We start from the raw sequence: 14,312 nt of genomic DNA, 5'->3' as shown, positions 1-14,312 counted from the left end.
AAATGGAAAATGAATACACTCAGTGTCACAATGGATTTCCCCTCTTCCTCCTCTTTCCTCTCTCCCCCTTCACATCTTTGGCTCCTACAGGGCCTTTAGTGCACAAAAAAGATAATATAATAGTCAGGAGGCTGAGAGCTGAGGACTGAGGTTGTAAAACAGGCTGGGCAAGCAGGAAAATCTGTGAAACTTTTATCTCAATTAACCATCAAATAGCCAGAAGTGAAGCTATGACTCAAGGGGTAGAATGCTAGAACAATGCCAGTAGGGGCACAAAAGAGAAAGAAGGAAAAAAGAAAAAGATAAGATAAAAGGAAGGAAAGAGGAGTGATGATGATGATAATGATGAGGAGGAGAAAGAGAGAGAGAGAGACAGGAAAGAAAGACAGAAAGAAAGAAAAAAGGAAGGAAGGAAGAAAGAAAGGAAGGAAGGAAGGAAGAAGGAAGAGAGGAAGGAAGGGAGGGAGGGAGGGAAGGAAAGGAGAGAGGGAAGGAGCGAGGGAGGGAAGGAAGGAGGAAAGGAGGAGGAAGGAAGCTCAACCATCAAACTGCCTTCCTGCGCTATTGAACCAATGACTTTAAGTAAGTTATCTCTGTGTTTCAGCTCCCTCCTCTACAAAAGAAAAACAATGATCTACCTGATAAGGTCCATGTGAAGATCAATGTTTCCCATGCAAAACTAGAAGTTCCTAAGATACAGCAAAGCTTTAAGTAGAAGCTGTTGCATGAATCACAACCTAGGAAAATTTTGCTGTCCTGGTTAAGCTACTAAATTCAGCACTGTAGCATACATGTGTGTAAGGAACTCATGCCACACAGGCAGCAGAGAATGTGAAAATCTACCTGGCGATAATGGTTTTCAACATCCATGATCCTATCGTTCATGTTAGTGATGATATGCAAAGACTCTTCTTTAAGGCGATCCTCAAATTTCAACTGAAGCAAATCTTTGATGCACCCAAAATCCACCTTGAAGGATGTAATCATCTACAAATGGAAAGCCTACATTATTGTAGAGTAAATACATATTCCAGTGACTTTTCTTATTCTGAGAGCATAACCTGGCATCTGACTAGAATCTGGTTGGGCTTCTCAGAGTACCTCCCAGATGTGGTGTATTTGGAAAATTTCAATTATTCTATCTTTTGGTGTAGATCTAAGTTTTCAGAATGAGAGTTAATTTGAAAAATAAGGCATGTTATGGCTTGGATATGTTTTGTCCATTTGAGGGCTCTTGTTGGAGTTTAGTCCCTGTGGGGTGAGGCATGTGGAAGGCGCAGGCTTCATGTCTGTGATGTTTAGAAGAGGGGTCAACATTAGATCTTTGGGAGGGGTAGAAGGAGGGAAGGGAGAAAGAGGGAGAAAGTACTAGCCAGTGCTTACAAATTGTGTCTTGAAGAAGGTTCTCTAAAGCTGACCTCTCTCTCTCTCTCTCTCTCTCTCCCCCCCCTCCCCCATCTCTCTCTGGGCCTGAACATTGTCCCTTGATTTTATTGTTCAAGAGTACTTCACCACTGAGCCACAGCTCCACTTCTGGCTTTTTTTGGATTAATTGGACATGCAAGTCTCACAGACTTTCCTTCCCAGGCTGGCTTTGAACCACAGTCCTTAGATCTCAGCCTCCTGAGTAGCTAGGATTATAGGTGTGAGCCACTAGCACCCAGCTTGACATCTCCCATTTCTACCAAAATCCTATTAACCAAACCTTCATCATTTGAGTATACCAAGTTACAAGACCATAAGGTTCTAAAACTTTTTGAAATTTGTTTTTATAAAAGAAGATAGTAAATTGGCAAATATGTTGGAAAGAGACCTCTTCAAACTAGTGAAAGCCAGTCAGTGGAAGCCATGTGCCAGTTAGCTTGGCAGTCGTCATCCTAAGTGACTAATGTGTGCGTCCTCTGACTCAGAAATCCCAGTTAAGAACTTACACCCCAGGTTTACTGGCACACGAATCTAAGGGATTGTGCATCACCACAGTGAAAGATTAGAAGCTGCCAAAATGTCTATCAATAGAGGAATAACTAAATATATGGTGTACATTTTGTGACATGTAAGCTTGTGAAATAAATGAGGTTTCCTTTGGAAGGGAGAGGTAACAATGAAACTGGAACCCAGAGTTTTATGCATACAGAGCAAATGCTCTACTATTGAGTTACATCCCTTTAATTATAGTTTAAAAATGTTTGAGACAAGGTCTACATTGCCCAGGTTGGCCTTGAACTCATGATCCTCATGCCTTTGCCTCTTGAGTGCTGGAATTACAGGCAAGCACCACCATGCCTACCTATGAGAAAACTGTTTCTGTATCAATATGGGATGATTTCTGAGTTGCTTTAAGTAGACAAGGCACCCCAGCGCAATTAGTAGTATGTGACCTCATGTGATAGTTTTATCAATTATGGTTTTTAATAATAACTCTTGATATTCTGATGTATATGAAATGTTTTTATTCCTTTATTATCAAAAACACATCCAAAGGAAATAAGATAAAATGTCAAGATCTGACAAAGTTGTATGATGGTTTCCCAAGTATTTAGTATATCATTGTCTTCTCTCACTCAACTATATGCAAAAATATCTTTTATCTTTCAAATATCAAAATAGGAAAAGCTTACAGATGTCCTGAGAATAAAGAGTAACAGTTTACTAAGCAAGTTAACATATAAAAGCATGACATGCATATGACAAATACAAATCATAGCTTATATTCATAATTTTAAAAACACATACTATCATTCAGATGCCTGTATTTTTAAAGTGTCATAAGTTCAGTTCTGTTGATCAAAGATGCAGTGTAGACAAATTTCCACAATTATCTTAAATGTTTAGAAATAAACCCCAGTGCTACCTGTACCAACTTTCCTGTAGATGAACTCAATTCTTTTAGTGGCAAAATTTCACTGCAATCAGTCTGAGTGGCATGATCTGATGTGAAAAAGCCAATCTTTAGTTCATCAGAAATAGTGAGTCTGCAAGAAAACAGAAGAGATCAAATGTGCTTTGTGTTAGAAATAGGTGTCAAAAATCATTACCTGACTCATGTAATTGTAATCCCACTATATATCACCTCTATAATAACAATAAAGTAAATTAATGATTTTGAAAAGAAATAGGTAGCAATGCAAACACTTTTGGGTAAATTGGAGACTATTTCAAATATTGTAAGGGATGGGTAAAATGAGGAAGCTTGTGGATTATTTACTCATGATTTGGAGTTTCAGCAGAACTTCAGGTTATCCAACTCTCCACATTATGCCATTGCCCTTCTCAGACTAATTTTATCTTTGCTTTTCTAAGATATCTTAGCTGCTATTATTACCCATTCTACTGCAGGAAACCTCTTAAGTAGGGCAAGTTCTTAAATACTATTCAGTCCTGGACCACTAATTAAAAATCCTCCCAAATTCTGCTTACAAACTGAGCATGATAGAATATGCCTAGAATTCCAGCATTTGGGAAGTGGAGACAGGAGAATTGTGAATTGAATAAGTTGTGCTTGGGTATATCCAGCAGAAATACTTTGAGATACTTCCCAAATCTGATGTAAGGGCATGCAATTAAAGTTATCTTCTTTCCTTTATTCCTTCCTTCCTTCTTTTCTTCTTTTCTTCCTTCCTTCCTTCCATTTCTTTCTTTCTCTTCTTCCTTTTTTCCTTCCTTCCTTCCTTTCTTTTTTTCTTTCTCTCTTTTTTCTATTTCTGTGCCAGTACTAGGCCTGAACTCATAGCCCAGCTACTCCGAAAGCTGAGGCATGTAGTAATAAGGTTCAAAGCCAGCCTGGGAAGAAAAATCTTCAAGATTCCTTCTCAAATTTACCAGCAAAAAGCCAAACTGGAAGTGTGTCTCAAGTAGTAGAATATCAGTCATAAACAAGAAAGTTGAATGCAAGCTCAAGGCTAAGTTTAAGGCTCTCTCTGTTCACAAGCAGAATTTGGGAGGACTGATTTTTAATTAGATAGTGGTCCAGGGCTGAATAGTGTTTGAGCTCTTGCTCTACTTAAGAGGTGATAAGTTTGCCTGTAACTGTTCTGTGACCCTTGGCAGAAGATACAAGATTTCTGGGTCAGAGACAATGTACTTTATCAAAAAGCAGTAACCTAGAGCTATATGATCATTTGGATTCTCCCTACCCCTAACTCCAATCATGGTTGCTCAGAAGACCCATTAGAGCTGCCTGCCTGTGCAGTGAGTTGCACTGAAGGAAAGGAGCTCTGAGCCCAGGGATTCACTATTTGTATGTGTACTCAAGGCCTGGGCACTATCCCTGAACTCTTATTGCTCTAGGCTAGCACTCTACCTCTAGAGCCACAGCTCCATTTCTGGCTTTTTGGTGGTTAAATGGGGATAAAGATCTCATGGACTTTTCTACCTGTGCTGACTGTGAACTGATATCCTCAAATCTCAGCCTCCTGAGAAGATTACAGGAGTGAGCCACTTGTACCTGGCCAGATTCACTCCTTGGCAGAGCAAAGGCATTACGTCATCCATCCAGGATGTTCATTGCAAATAGTTTTTGGGAAATGACCTTCAGAGAGAGTGGTCAGGACCTGGCATTCTTGATACATCCTGAAGCCATGCTTAGGGCCCATAGAGTTGGATTCTTCCAGCAGCACTCTGTCAGCCAGAAAACAATGAGAGCTTCAAAATGAATTTGATTGAAACTAGAATACAATTTTAATTTAATTTAATTCAGATGCTTCATCTACACCTAGACAATGTTGTGGACAAACTCTGTCATCATTACAACATTGAAGAATCAGTGAGAAGTTAGTTGAGAATTTAGTGGAATTAATTGGTAATCATTATTTTGTTTTTTTTCACAGTAGAGAGAGTCCATTTATTTATTTTTTTAATTGTGAAAATACCGTATAGAAAGGTTACAATTACATAGGCAAGATAATGAGTACATTTCTTATCAAGCATTGTTGCCTCCTCCTTTGTTTCCCCTTCCCATCCCTTCCCATCCCCACCCCACTCCCACCCCCACCCCTCCCACCCCACCCACCCCCACCCCTTGGCTAAAGTTGTAAAGTTTGTTTTTCGATATAACGACTTGTACATCTCATTGTTGCAATGAGTCCACCTGTATCTCTATTTAAGCGATTTATTTTTCCCCTTGATGTTGGTATAATTTGTGGAAGGGAAGGGGAAGGTAATCATTATTTTGAATATTAAGAAATCTGAAATTTATATTAGGCTCTCTTGGTTGGCCATTGCTATGTTTGCATAGTTTTCTCCAAAGACAAGGAAAAAGTTATGATGTTTCAAAACATTATGTTGGTGATGGTATCAACCACTCCCATAACACCAATTGTGTGTGTGTGTGTGTGAGAGAGAGAGAGAGAGAGACAGAGAGAGAGAGAGAGAGAGACAGAGACAGACAGAGAGAGAGAGAGAGAGAGAGAGAGAGAGAGAGAGTACATCAGCCCTGGGGCGTGAACTCAGGGCCTGAACACTATCCCTGAACTTCTTTTCCCAAGAATAGTGCTTTACCACTTTAGCTACAGCTCTTCTTCCAGCTTTTTAGTGCTTACTCGGAAATAAAAGTCTCATAGATTTTCTTGCTCAGTCTGACTTCAAACTGTGATCCTTAGATCTCAGCCTCCTAAGTAGCTAGGATTATAGGCATGAGCCACCAGCACCTGGTTGAATGCCTTTTAAGTGATATACTGAACTGAGTACCAATATTTATGTTCTATCTAAAAATTTATAACCATCCTTGAAAATCATGTGTGAAAACCAACAATAAATTATAATTGTCACACTAAAATTAACTCTGACATTACACCATACTAAGGAAATGAATGAGTCATATAATCAAAATTAAATAAACTTTTTTTTTCCAAAATAACTTATAACAAGCTGGGCACCGGTGGCTCATGCCTGTAATCCTAGCTACTCAGGAGGCTGAGATCTAAGAATCATGGTTCAACACTAGCATGGTCAGGAAAAGCTGTGAAACTCTTATCTCCAATAAACCACCAGAAAACTGGGAGTGGAGCTGTGGCTCAAGTGGTAGAGCACTAGCCTTGAAATGAAGAGGGACAGCACTGAGAGACAGCACTCAGGCCCAGGGTTCAAGCCCCATGACCACCACCAACAAAAAAAAACTTATAACAAACTAGGAGAAAAGTAATTTTTAAGCAATGATGACATAAAATATATTTGGTACTTTTCAAAGATGACAATTATTATCCATGACAATTTGTACAGGTAACATTTCCCATTCCCCATCCCAGAAGTTTTAAGTTTTCTTTTATGATATATTTGAGAAGGATTTAAAATATAAAGCAAAGATACAATCATTATACTTTCAAATATGTGTCTCATAAAACTCAGATAATAATGAGGAGCATCCTAAAAATTACTAAAAAATCTCTCAACTTTTTTGTCTTTCTTATCAACCATTCCCTTTACCCTCAAGATAGTTCACTAAACATAGATTGATATTGGACATCCTTTTACAGAGCTTTCCTCTTCTTATTCTGACTCCCCAAACTGGGACCAAACTAACTGAGCTTCATATATTTAGCATAAAACAAATGGGTGCTGTTTTTTAATCAAGGATAATAATGATGCCGAGCTAGGCTGAGTTTTAGGAAGCCCAGAGACTGAGGAGAGGGATTAGATGTTGGAAAGGAATCACATCCCGGACTAGGGACATTACCAGATGGCTTAGGCCATCCCACAGGATCTTTATGACACAGAGCCGTTTCAGAGAGCTCCCAGAAAATGACAGCCCCTATCTATTTCCCTTTTCTCTATATGTAGGAGGAATTGATGATGCATAGCTCTGTCTTCAGAAGTTAATGACATATGACCATGTTTTCTAGGACTGATCACCTTCGTGTCTTGCAAACTAAATGCAAGCTTGCTGCAATTACCTACTGACCATTCTACCTATTAAAATAATTTGTAATCACCTTTTTTTCCATCTTTTCCTTTCATTCTCTCTTCCCTTCTCAAGTGGAGGCTAGTGACATGGGATGATGAGAAAGGATGGGAGCTATACAGAGAAAATCAGCAGATCTGGTAGCAGAGGCTGTAAAGCAAGAGGAGGAAGAGAGGACCAGCTCAGAGGTGGCAGGCAGAGAAGGCAGCTGCAATGGTGGGAAGATCAGAATACTGCCCGAGAAGGTAAATGAACTAAAGATGATAGAAGTCAAGTTTTTTCACTCCCAGGAAAGGTATTTACACACTAGTGTATATATATATATATATATATATATATATATATATATATATATGCACACACACACACACACACACACACACACAAGGTATGTACACTAGTACATACCCTGAGACAATGGAATAAAATTAAAAGGATTGGGGAGCTGGGAAGGTGGCTCAGTGGTAGAGCGCTTGCCTTGCATGCCTGAGGCCCTGGGTTCGATTCCTCAGCACCACATAAGCAAAAAGAAAAGAGCCGGAAGTGGCGCTGTGGCTCAAGTGGTAGAGCGCTAGCCTTGAGCTGAAGAGCTGAGGGACAGTGCCCAGGCCCAGAGTTCAGGCCCCATGACCGCCCCCCCCAAAATTAAAAGGGTTGGTATAGTGCACGATTAAAATTGTATATGAATCTACATGCATATATACATATATACAAACATAGATATACAAATTTGCATGTATGTGAATATATCACATCTGTATATATGCCTATATATTTCTTCCTAGTTATATTTGATGAGAGCCTCTGTAAGAATATCCCAATATTACTAGTAGTAATTAGCACACCCAAATACCCAAGTATTGGTTTCTTATTACCATCTTCAAGTAAAAAGAACTAAGTCTCTTTGGAAAGATGGAGATTCAAGGATTGATTTAAATGAAACTACACAGAAGCCAATATAAAAACATGAACCTAGAATATATATAATATACATATAATACGTAATACGAACATACATATATATGGTAGTACTAGGGTTTGAACTCAGGACTTCATGCTTGCTAGGTAAATGCTCTACTACTTGAGCTCTATTTTTTTCTTTACGTAATCTGTTTTTCTGGAACACTTTGTCTGGGCCCACCCACAAACTGAAACCTCCTCCCTATGCCTCTCATATAGTTGGGATTATAGTCTTGAACAGCCATACCCAGCATATTTGTGGAGATGAGATCTTGAGAACTTTTTACTACAATTTTTCTGATTGCCCCTTCCACTCTCAAATCCAGTAGCTAAATAATGAAAATCAGATTGAAGAGAGTCTCAGTGGTCATATCTAAAACAACTTAAGCATTAAAAAAAATCAGAAAAATACAGAGTAAGAGAACTGTTGGCTGGATGTGGAGGTACATGCCTATAAACCCAGAAATGAAGCAGGTGAAGATGGGAGGCTTATGGTTCTAGGTCAGTCCAGACAACATAGTTATCAAGACTTTATCTCAAAAAACTGGGCATCACGATGCATACCTGTAATTCCAGTGATATGAGAGGTGGATGTAGGAGAATAGCAATCTGCTCCTGTTCAGGGAAAAACTGAGAGACCCTTTCTGAAAAATAAACTGAAGTAAAAAATACCTGGAGCTGGGCTGGGATGTAGCTCAGTAGCAAAGCACTTGCCTAGCAAGTGCAACGTCCTGGGTTCAATCCCCAGTACCAAAAAAGAAAAGACAAAAAATACCTGGAGCATGGTTCAAATGGTAGAACATTTGCCTAATTAATGTAAGGCACTGAGTTCAAACCTAATTACCACCAAAAAATAAAGAATAAGAGAAAGGAACTAAAGAAGGAGGGAAGAAAGGAAGGAAGGGAGGAAGGAAGGGATGAAGGGAGGAAGGAAGGAAGGAAGGAAAGAAGGAAGGAAGGAAGGAAGGAAGGAAGGAAGGAAGGAAGGAAGGAAGGAAAACATGGATAATTATGGTTAGACTGACCAGTTTACATTTATGAAAAGAATCTTATAATACCTACCAACAAAATAGTAACTTATTATAGAGGGAAGTATGGCAAACTTAAAGTAGAGAACCTTAGAATTTACTAACCCCTGAGGTCAAGGTTAGTGGAGAAAAGATTGCACAGTGGTCCCACTAGTATTGGATCCCTGAGAAAAATAAGGCTTCATTTCTGCGGTGTTCCTGCCGTGAATGCCTGACTTCAGTCTGGATTTGATAAAATAGTTTATGAAACAGGGTAGAGCTGGTCATCTGACAGAATGGGAAGCCTGGACTTTTAAAGTGACAAGGACATAAAAGACAGGGCAAGGCTGAGGAACTCTTCCAGACTGAATGTGTCATATGGTCACAAGGGAAATTATGATCACTTGGCTGAGGGAGAAAAAACTCAAGCCTGAGTAGTAGATGAATCTGTTGTCAGACAGTAGATGTTAACCACCTGGGTCTTACTGCCCCATTCAGAGACAATCCTGAAGGACATAACTTCCACTGAACAGAATTTGAAGAACATCATTTGCCTGTCTACTTCTTAGTTGAGAAAGGACCAGAAGAGTACCTCCATATTAATTTTGGACAAGTGCAAAAGGGTCAACTGGATGGTCAAGAATCTGGAAGGAACAAGATGGAGAGGTTGGTGACAAGAACATCTGGGGAAGATTTATGTGGCTGAAACTTTAAGATTGCACTCAGACATTTCTAAATGATTCCGTATCCAAGTAGACACAATGACACACTCTAGCAATCAGTCTTCTTTTTTTTTATTAGCTATCCCAGTGTCTTCCCAATGACTCTTGAATTAGCACTTATTTCAGAGTAAAAAGAAGTACATTAATGATCTCATGCCCTGGGAATTACCCGGTCTTATCATATAACTCTTGGCCCACAGTGGGTGACCTAAGAGAAAAATGGGATAGCTTTACTGAAGATTCAGTTGTGAGAAATGAAGAGACATCTCCATGAATGAGTCTAGTTCTGTCTTCAGGATGCAGGATCTTCTTTGAATGAGTATATGGTACTACCTCCCCTACAGTCTTAGATCCAGGACTTACAACTAATAACATAATACATGCTTCAAATTACTGCTTCCTCATTATCAACTTAGTGAGTTTCTGGTTTGGAGTTTTTGGTTTTAAGTGGACAATGCTTTCACAGAACACACAACAATGACTCCATTGAAATAGAAAAGACTGATAGTTACTTTATGATCCTTGGCCCTCTGAACCACAGGCAGAAAAAGGATCGCGCTGATGGTGAGTGTGATTGATTCTAATTGTCACAGGATGATTGAGTTTTTGGTACACAGTGGAACTAAGGAAGAGTATTTCTGGAACCCAGATGCTATGTCCCATAGCAAGGATCAGTGGGAAAACACAGCCACAAATAGTATCTCCTAGCTGAGTGAAGAACTTGGACCTGTCTATGCCTCCTAACAAGTTTCTTAGCCACTAAGCTCACGATCCCAGAAGATCAGGATGGATCACCCTCCTCAAGTTTCTTTTCCTCTAGCAGGCTTTAAGATCCAGTGGCAGCATGTCCTTGATAAGGAGATTTGTATCTCAGTCTTTGGGGATGGGAGCCTCTTCTGTTCTTGCTTACTTCCTCTTTACTCTCCCTCAGATCTGAAGAACTACATTTGCTGTCACTCTACTGCTTAGTCTACTTTTACCACGGAGCCCCTTTTTCACTAACTAGCTTAAAATGGTTCTTAGAATGTACCAAAGAGGAGCCAGGCACTGGTGGTTGATGCCTAGCTACTCAAGAGGTTGAGATCTGTGGATCAAGATTTGAAGCCAGCTCAGGCAGGAAAGCCTATGAAACTCCAATTAACCAGCCAAAAGCCAAAAGTAGAGTTGTGGCTCAAGTGGTAGAGCACCAGCCCTGAGCAAAAAAAATCTTAGGAATAGCTCAGACTCTCAGTTCAAGCCCCAGTACTAGCACAGACACAAAAACTTTGACAAGGAGAAGAAAAGACTATTCAAATTACCCTAAGATGAATTGCATTTCAGCTGAACTCAGATTACTCAAACTGCCATTTGAACTTCCTGTTCTTTATATTTTACATGGATACATGTATAACAGACTTATGATTCATCTTTTCAGTCTAGAAATGCTAAGTGGTTCCTTTTTACTATCCAACTTCATTTTCATTCAGCCTGAACATGTATGCTCTTTCATTTCTTCCATTTTAAGCAAAACAAAACACAACCCTATTATAGGTAGTAGGTTTATGGAATATGGATAGTTTTTTTAAAAATCAATTTACATTTTTAGGATGTGATTTAGAATAATATTTAGAACCAAATCCAATGATTTTATAAGTACCTCCTCTGGGATGTCTACAAATAGTATTAGTACCTATTTTCCGAGTGGTTAGTTTTTGTCATGTTCTGGCCAGGCTATGCAGAATTCACACACACACATACACACACACACACACACACATACACACACACACACACACATACACACACACACACTTTCTCTTCTAGTAATCCTTGCAATAATCTATTGTGAGAGGTATCTGTTCATTTCAAAGATATGAAAACTGACATTCAAAGAGAGTAAATAACTCACCTAAAATCAGAAAGCCTGAAGGAACAGATTTCTCTCTCTGAATTTGGTACTGACAGAGGAGGCTTTGGCCTCCTCTCCCTCTCCCCCAGCCCTAATTTTTTTGTGTAACTGATTCAGAAGGATCTGGCTCATTCACAATCTAAGAGAATCTGAAGGTTCATTCTTCAACTTCAAGTTCCATGTGTCTCTAATTTTAGAAGCTAACCCTGCTGCCTAGAATGGAAACCCACACCACAAGAGATTAGCTAAGTGTTTCCTTCACGGTCCTTATTTATAGTCTCTGCACTTGTATTCCTGAATAATGAGCTGGTTGGTATGCATAAAATAGAGCCTTGGGAAGATAACAATTATGATTTTTAGTAAATTAGATGCCCAAGTTAATGTGTTATTATAGGAAATGGACTCATGAACATTTATTAATAGAATGCAATGACACTTCCCACTGAATCCTAGAATAGTCTATCCTCACAAATGTTCATTAGTGAGTTAGTCAATGGAGATGGCATTTGATGTGCTAAGTTTCCACTGTGGTGTATCACTGGTGTAATATAACAGACATATTGTTGTCATTTTTTCCCTCTTCAAAGAACACCAGACTGAAGTGCCCCATGGCTTATAGACATCTCCATTTTTCTGGCTCCTACCAAATCTCACAATTTGACACACCATCTTTATACCAATTTTTCCTACATTGATGAATCAAGTGGGTCCTTTTAGTAGAACTTCAAGCTCATAATCAACTACATATTTATCAGCTTAAATGCGTGTCAAGAAGTCCCACTGATATGCCATGTCTCTAGCTTTATCTTATTGTCCCCAAATCTGTTCGCCTCCTCATTTTTTTTCAGCAGAGTTAATGGTGACTCTGTTCTTTCAGTTAACAAGGTAGGTCCAAAACCCTAGAGCTTTTCTGATGCCATCAGCCCATCAGTTTGTCCCAGCAGTCTTGCTTTCAACACATATTTATACACTAACCATGTACCTCAGCACCTCCAACTGCTGCTTTCCCATACATTTTCTGCAAGTATTCTGTAATAATTTTCTACTGAATTTTCTGTTTCTGCTCTTGTCCTTATAATATTCTAATACCAGTCCACTAAATCTCACTGACAGCTAAGTTAGACAATATGAGTTCTCAGTTCTTATGTCCTCCTGAGGCCCCATCTTATTCTAAGTAAAAGCTGAACTCTACCAGGTGCTAGTGGCTCACACCTGTAATCTTAGCTACTCAGGAGGCTGAGATATGAGAATTGCAGGCAGGAAAGTTCCTGAGACTCTCATCTCCAACTAACCATCAAAAAGCCAGAAATGGAGTTGTGCTCAAGCAGTAGAACGCTAGAATTGAAGGGGAAAAAAAAATAAGGGACAGCATCCAAGACCTGAGTTCAAGCCCTAGTACTGGCCTGGGAGGGGAAAGAAAGGGGAAGAGAGAATGGGGGTAATAGAAGAGTGAATACAATCCAAGTATATTATACACATGCATAAAAATATCACAATGAAATCCTCACATTATACAATCAATATATGGTAAGTAAAAATATGGGAACAAAAACTAAGGCAAAAGGGATAAAGATGAAGTATAAGTAAGAAGAAGAATAAACAATGATGAGAAACTAAGACCTTATGATGTTGGCACACACACAGGGTGTTGCTATGACCTGAGTGCTTTACTAGAAACCTCAAGTTAAAATGCTAATTTCCAAGGTGAAGGACCTGGCCAGGTGGTGGGTCAGGAGACAGGAATCTTCATGAATGGAATGGGACCCTTATGAAAGCCAGGTAGGGGTTTGGGGCTAGAGGGAGTGGGGGTGAAGGCCTCCCTCCCAGCAAGGAGGTGCTGGCTAAGAGGAAGATCCATCACCACACAACAGCCCTCATCTGCTGGAAACTTGAACTTTCCAGCCTGCAAAGCTAGTTATAAGTTAACGGGTGTTTTAACTTCCTGAAAGAAGGGAGACAGGGCCTATGGCTCATGCCTGTAATCCTAACTACTCAGGAGGCTGAAATATAAGAATCACAGTTTGAATCCAGGAAAGTCCATGCAATTCTTATGTCCAATCAACCACCAAAAAGCTAGAAGGAAGGCTGTGACTTAAGTGGTAGGCCATTAGCCTTGAGTGGGAAAAGCTCAGGAATAGTGCTCAGGGCTTGAGTTCAAGCCCCAGGACCAACAACAACAACAACAATAATAAAACAGGGGCAGCAGGACTTTCTTCTGAAGTTCAAGATCAACTCTTACGACATCTATGATTTATGGAGAGAATACTTGGTGCCTTCACTGTAGCTGCCTTCAATTGAAGCAACCGAGGGACAGAGATGTAACTTGCTCAATTCAGGGGGCCCTGAGAGCGGGAGGAGGAATTAGAACCCAGGCCCGAGGTCGTGCCTTTAGCCAGGGGGCTAAATCGTCAAAGCCAGGTGGTGAAGGGTCACAGGACAAGGCGGCTCCCGCGGGTCACCTGGGGTTGAACTGGAATTGTTCAATCGCGGCCTCTAGGACCTCAAGGATCTTGTAGCACCCCCTTGTTTCGGGCCGGTCCTCCAGGGTCTGGCTCGCACCCTCAGCCATGCCTGCCGCCCGCTGGGCTCCGCTACCAGAGCTGCTGCGGGCTCAGTGACTTCAAATCCTGAACTTGGCGTCCGTTGCCATGGCAACGCCCAGTGGGAAACCAGTGCTGCTGCCGGGGAATCCGGAGGCAGGGATGGGGGTGGGAGGAGGGCTGAGCTAGAGGGAACTCAGGACTGGAACCCCCCCCCCCCCTCCCCGTGACTCCCACGAACTGGCCTGACTCAGGGCTTCGGGACAAAGCCTGTTCTCCTCTGGCCGCCCACAGGCCGGG

General features: G+C 40.5%; 1 protein-coding gene across 1 annotated transcript in view; it reads right to left on the bottom strand.

Annotated features, from left to right (window-relative positions):
• LOC105984421 (chromosome unknown open reading frame, human C10orf67) overlaps positions 1 to 14,041 on the bottom strand; it is a 74,473-nt gene extending 60,432 nt beyond the window's left edge. The window contains exons 1-3 of the mRNA XM_013014594.1: positions 13,932 to 14,041; positions 2,852 to 2,972; positions 844 to 987 (exon numbers count right to left, since the gene is read on the bottom strand). Of these exons, the coding sequence (XP_012870048.1) occupies positions 844 to 987; positions 2,852 to 2,972; positions 13,932 to 14,041 (375 nt within the window). The remainder of the gene's footprint in view (positions 1 to 843; positions 988 to 2,851; positions 2,973 to 13,931) is intronic.
• Positions 14,042 to 14,312: the final 271 nt, after the last annotated feature.

This window comes from Dipodomys ordii, unplaced genomic scaffold, assembly GCF_000151885.1.
Source record: "Dipodomys ordii isolate 6190 unplaced genomic scaffold, Dord_2.0 Scaffold24, whole genome shotgun sequence".
In the NCBI taxonomy this organism is placed as follows: Eukaryota; Metazoa; Chordata; class Mammalia; order Rodentia; family Heteromyidae; genus Dipodomys; species Dipodomys ordii.
This window is presented reverse-complemented; position numbering and strand designations above follow the sequence as displayed.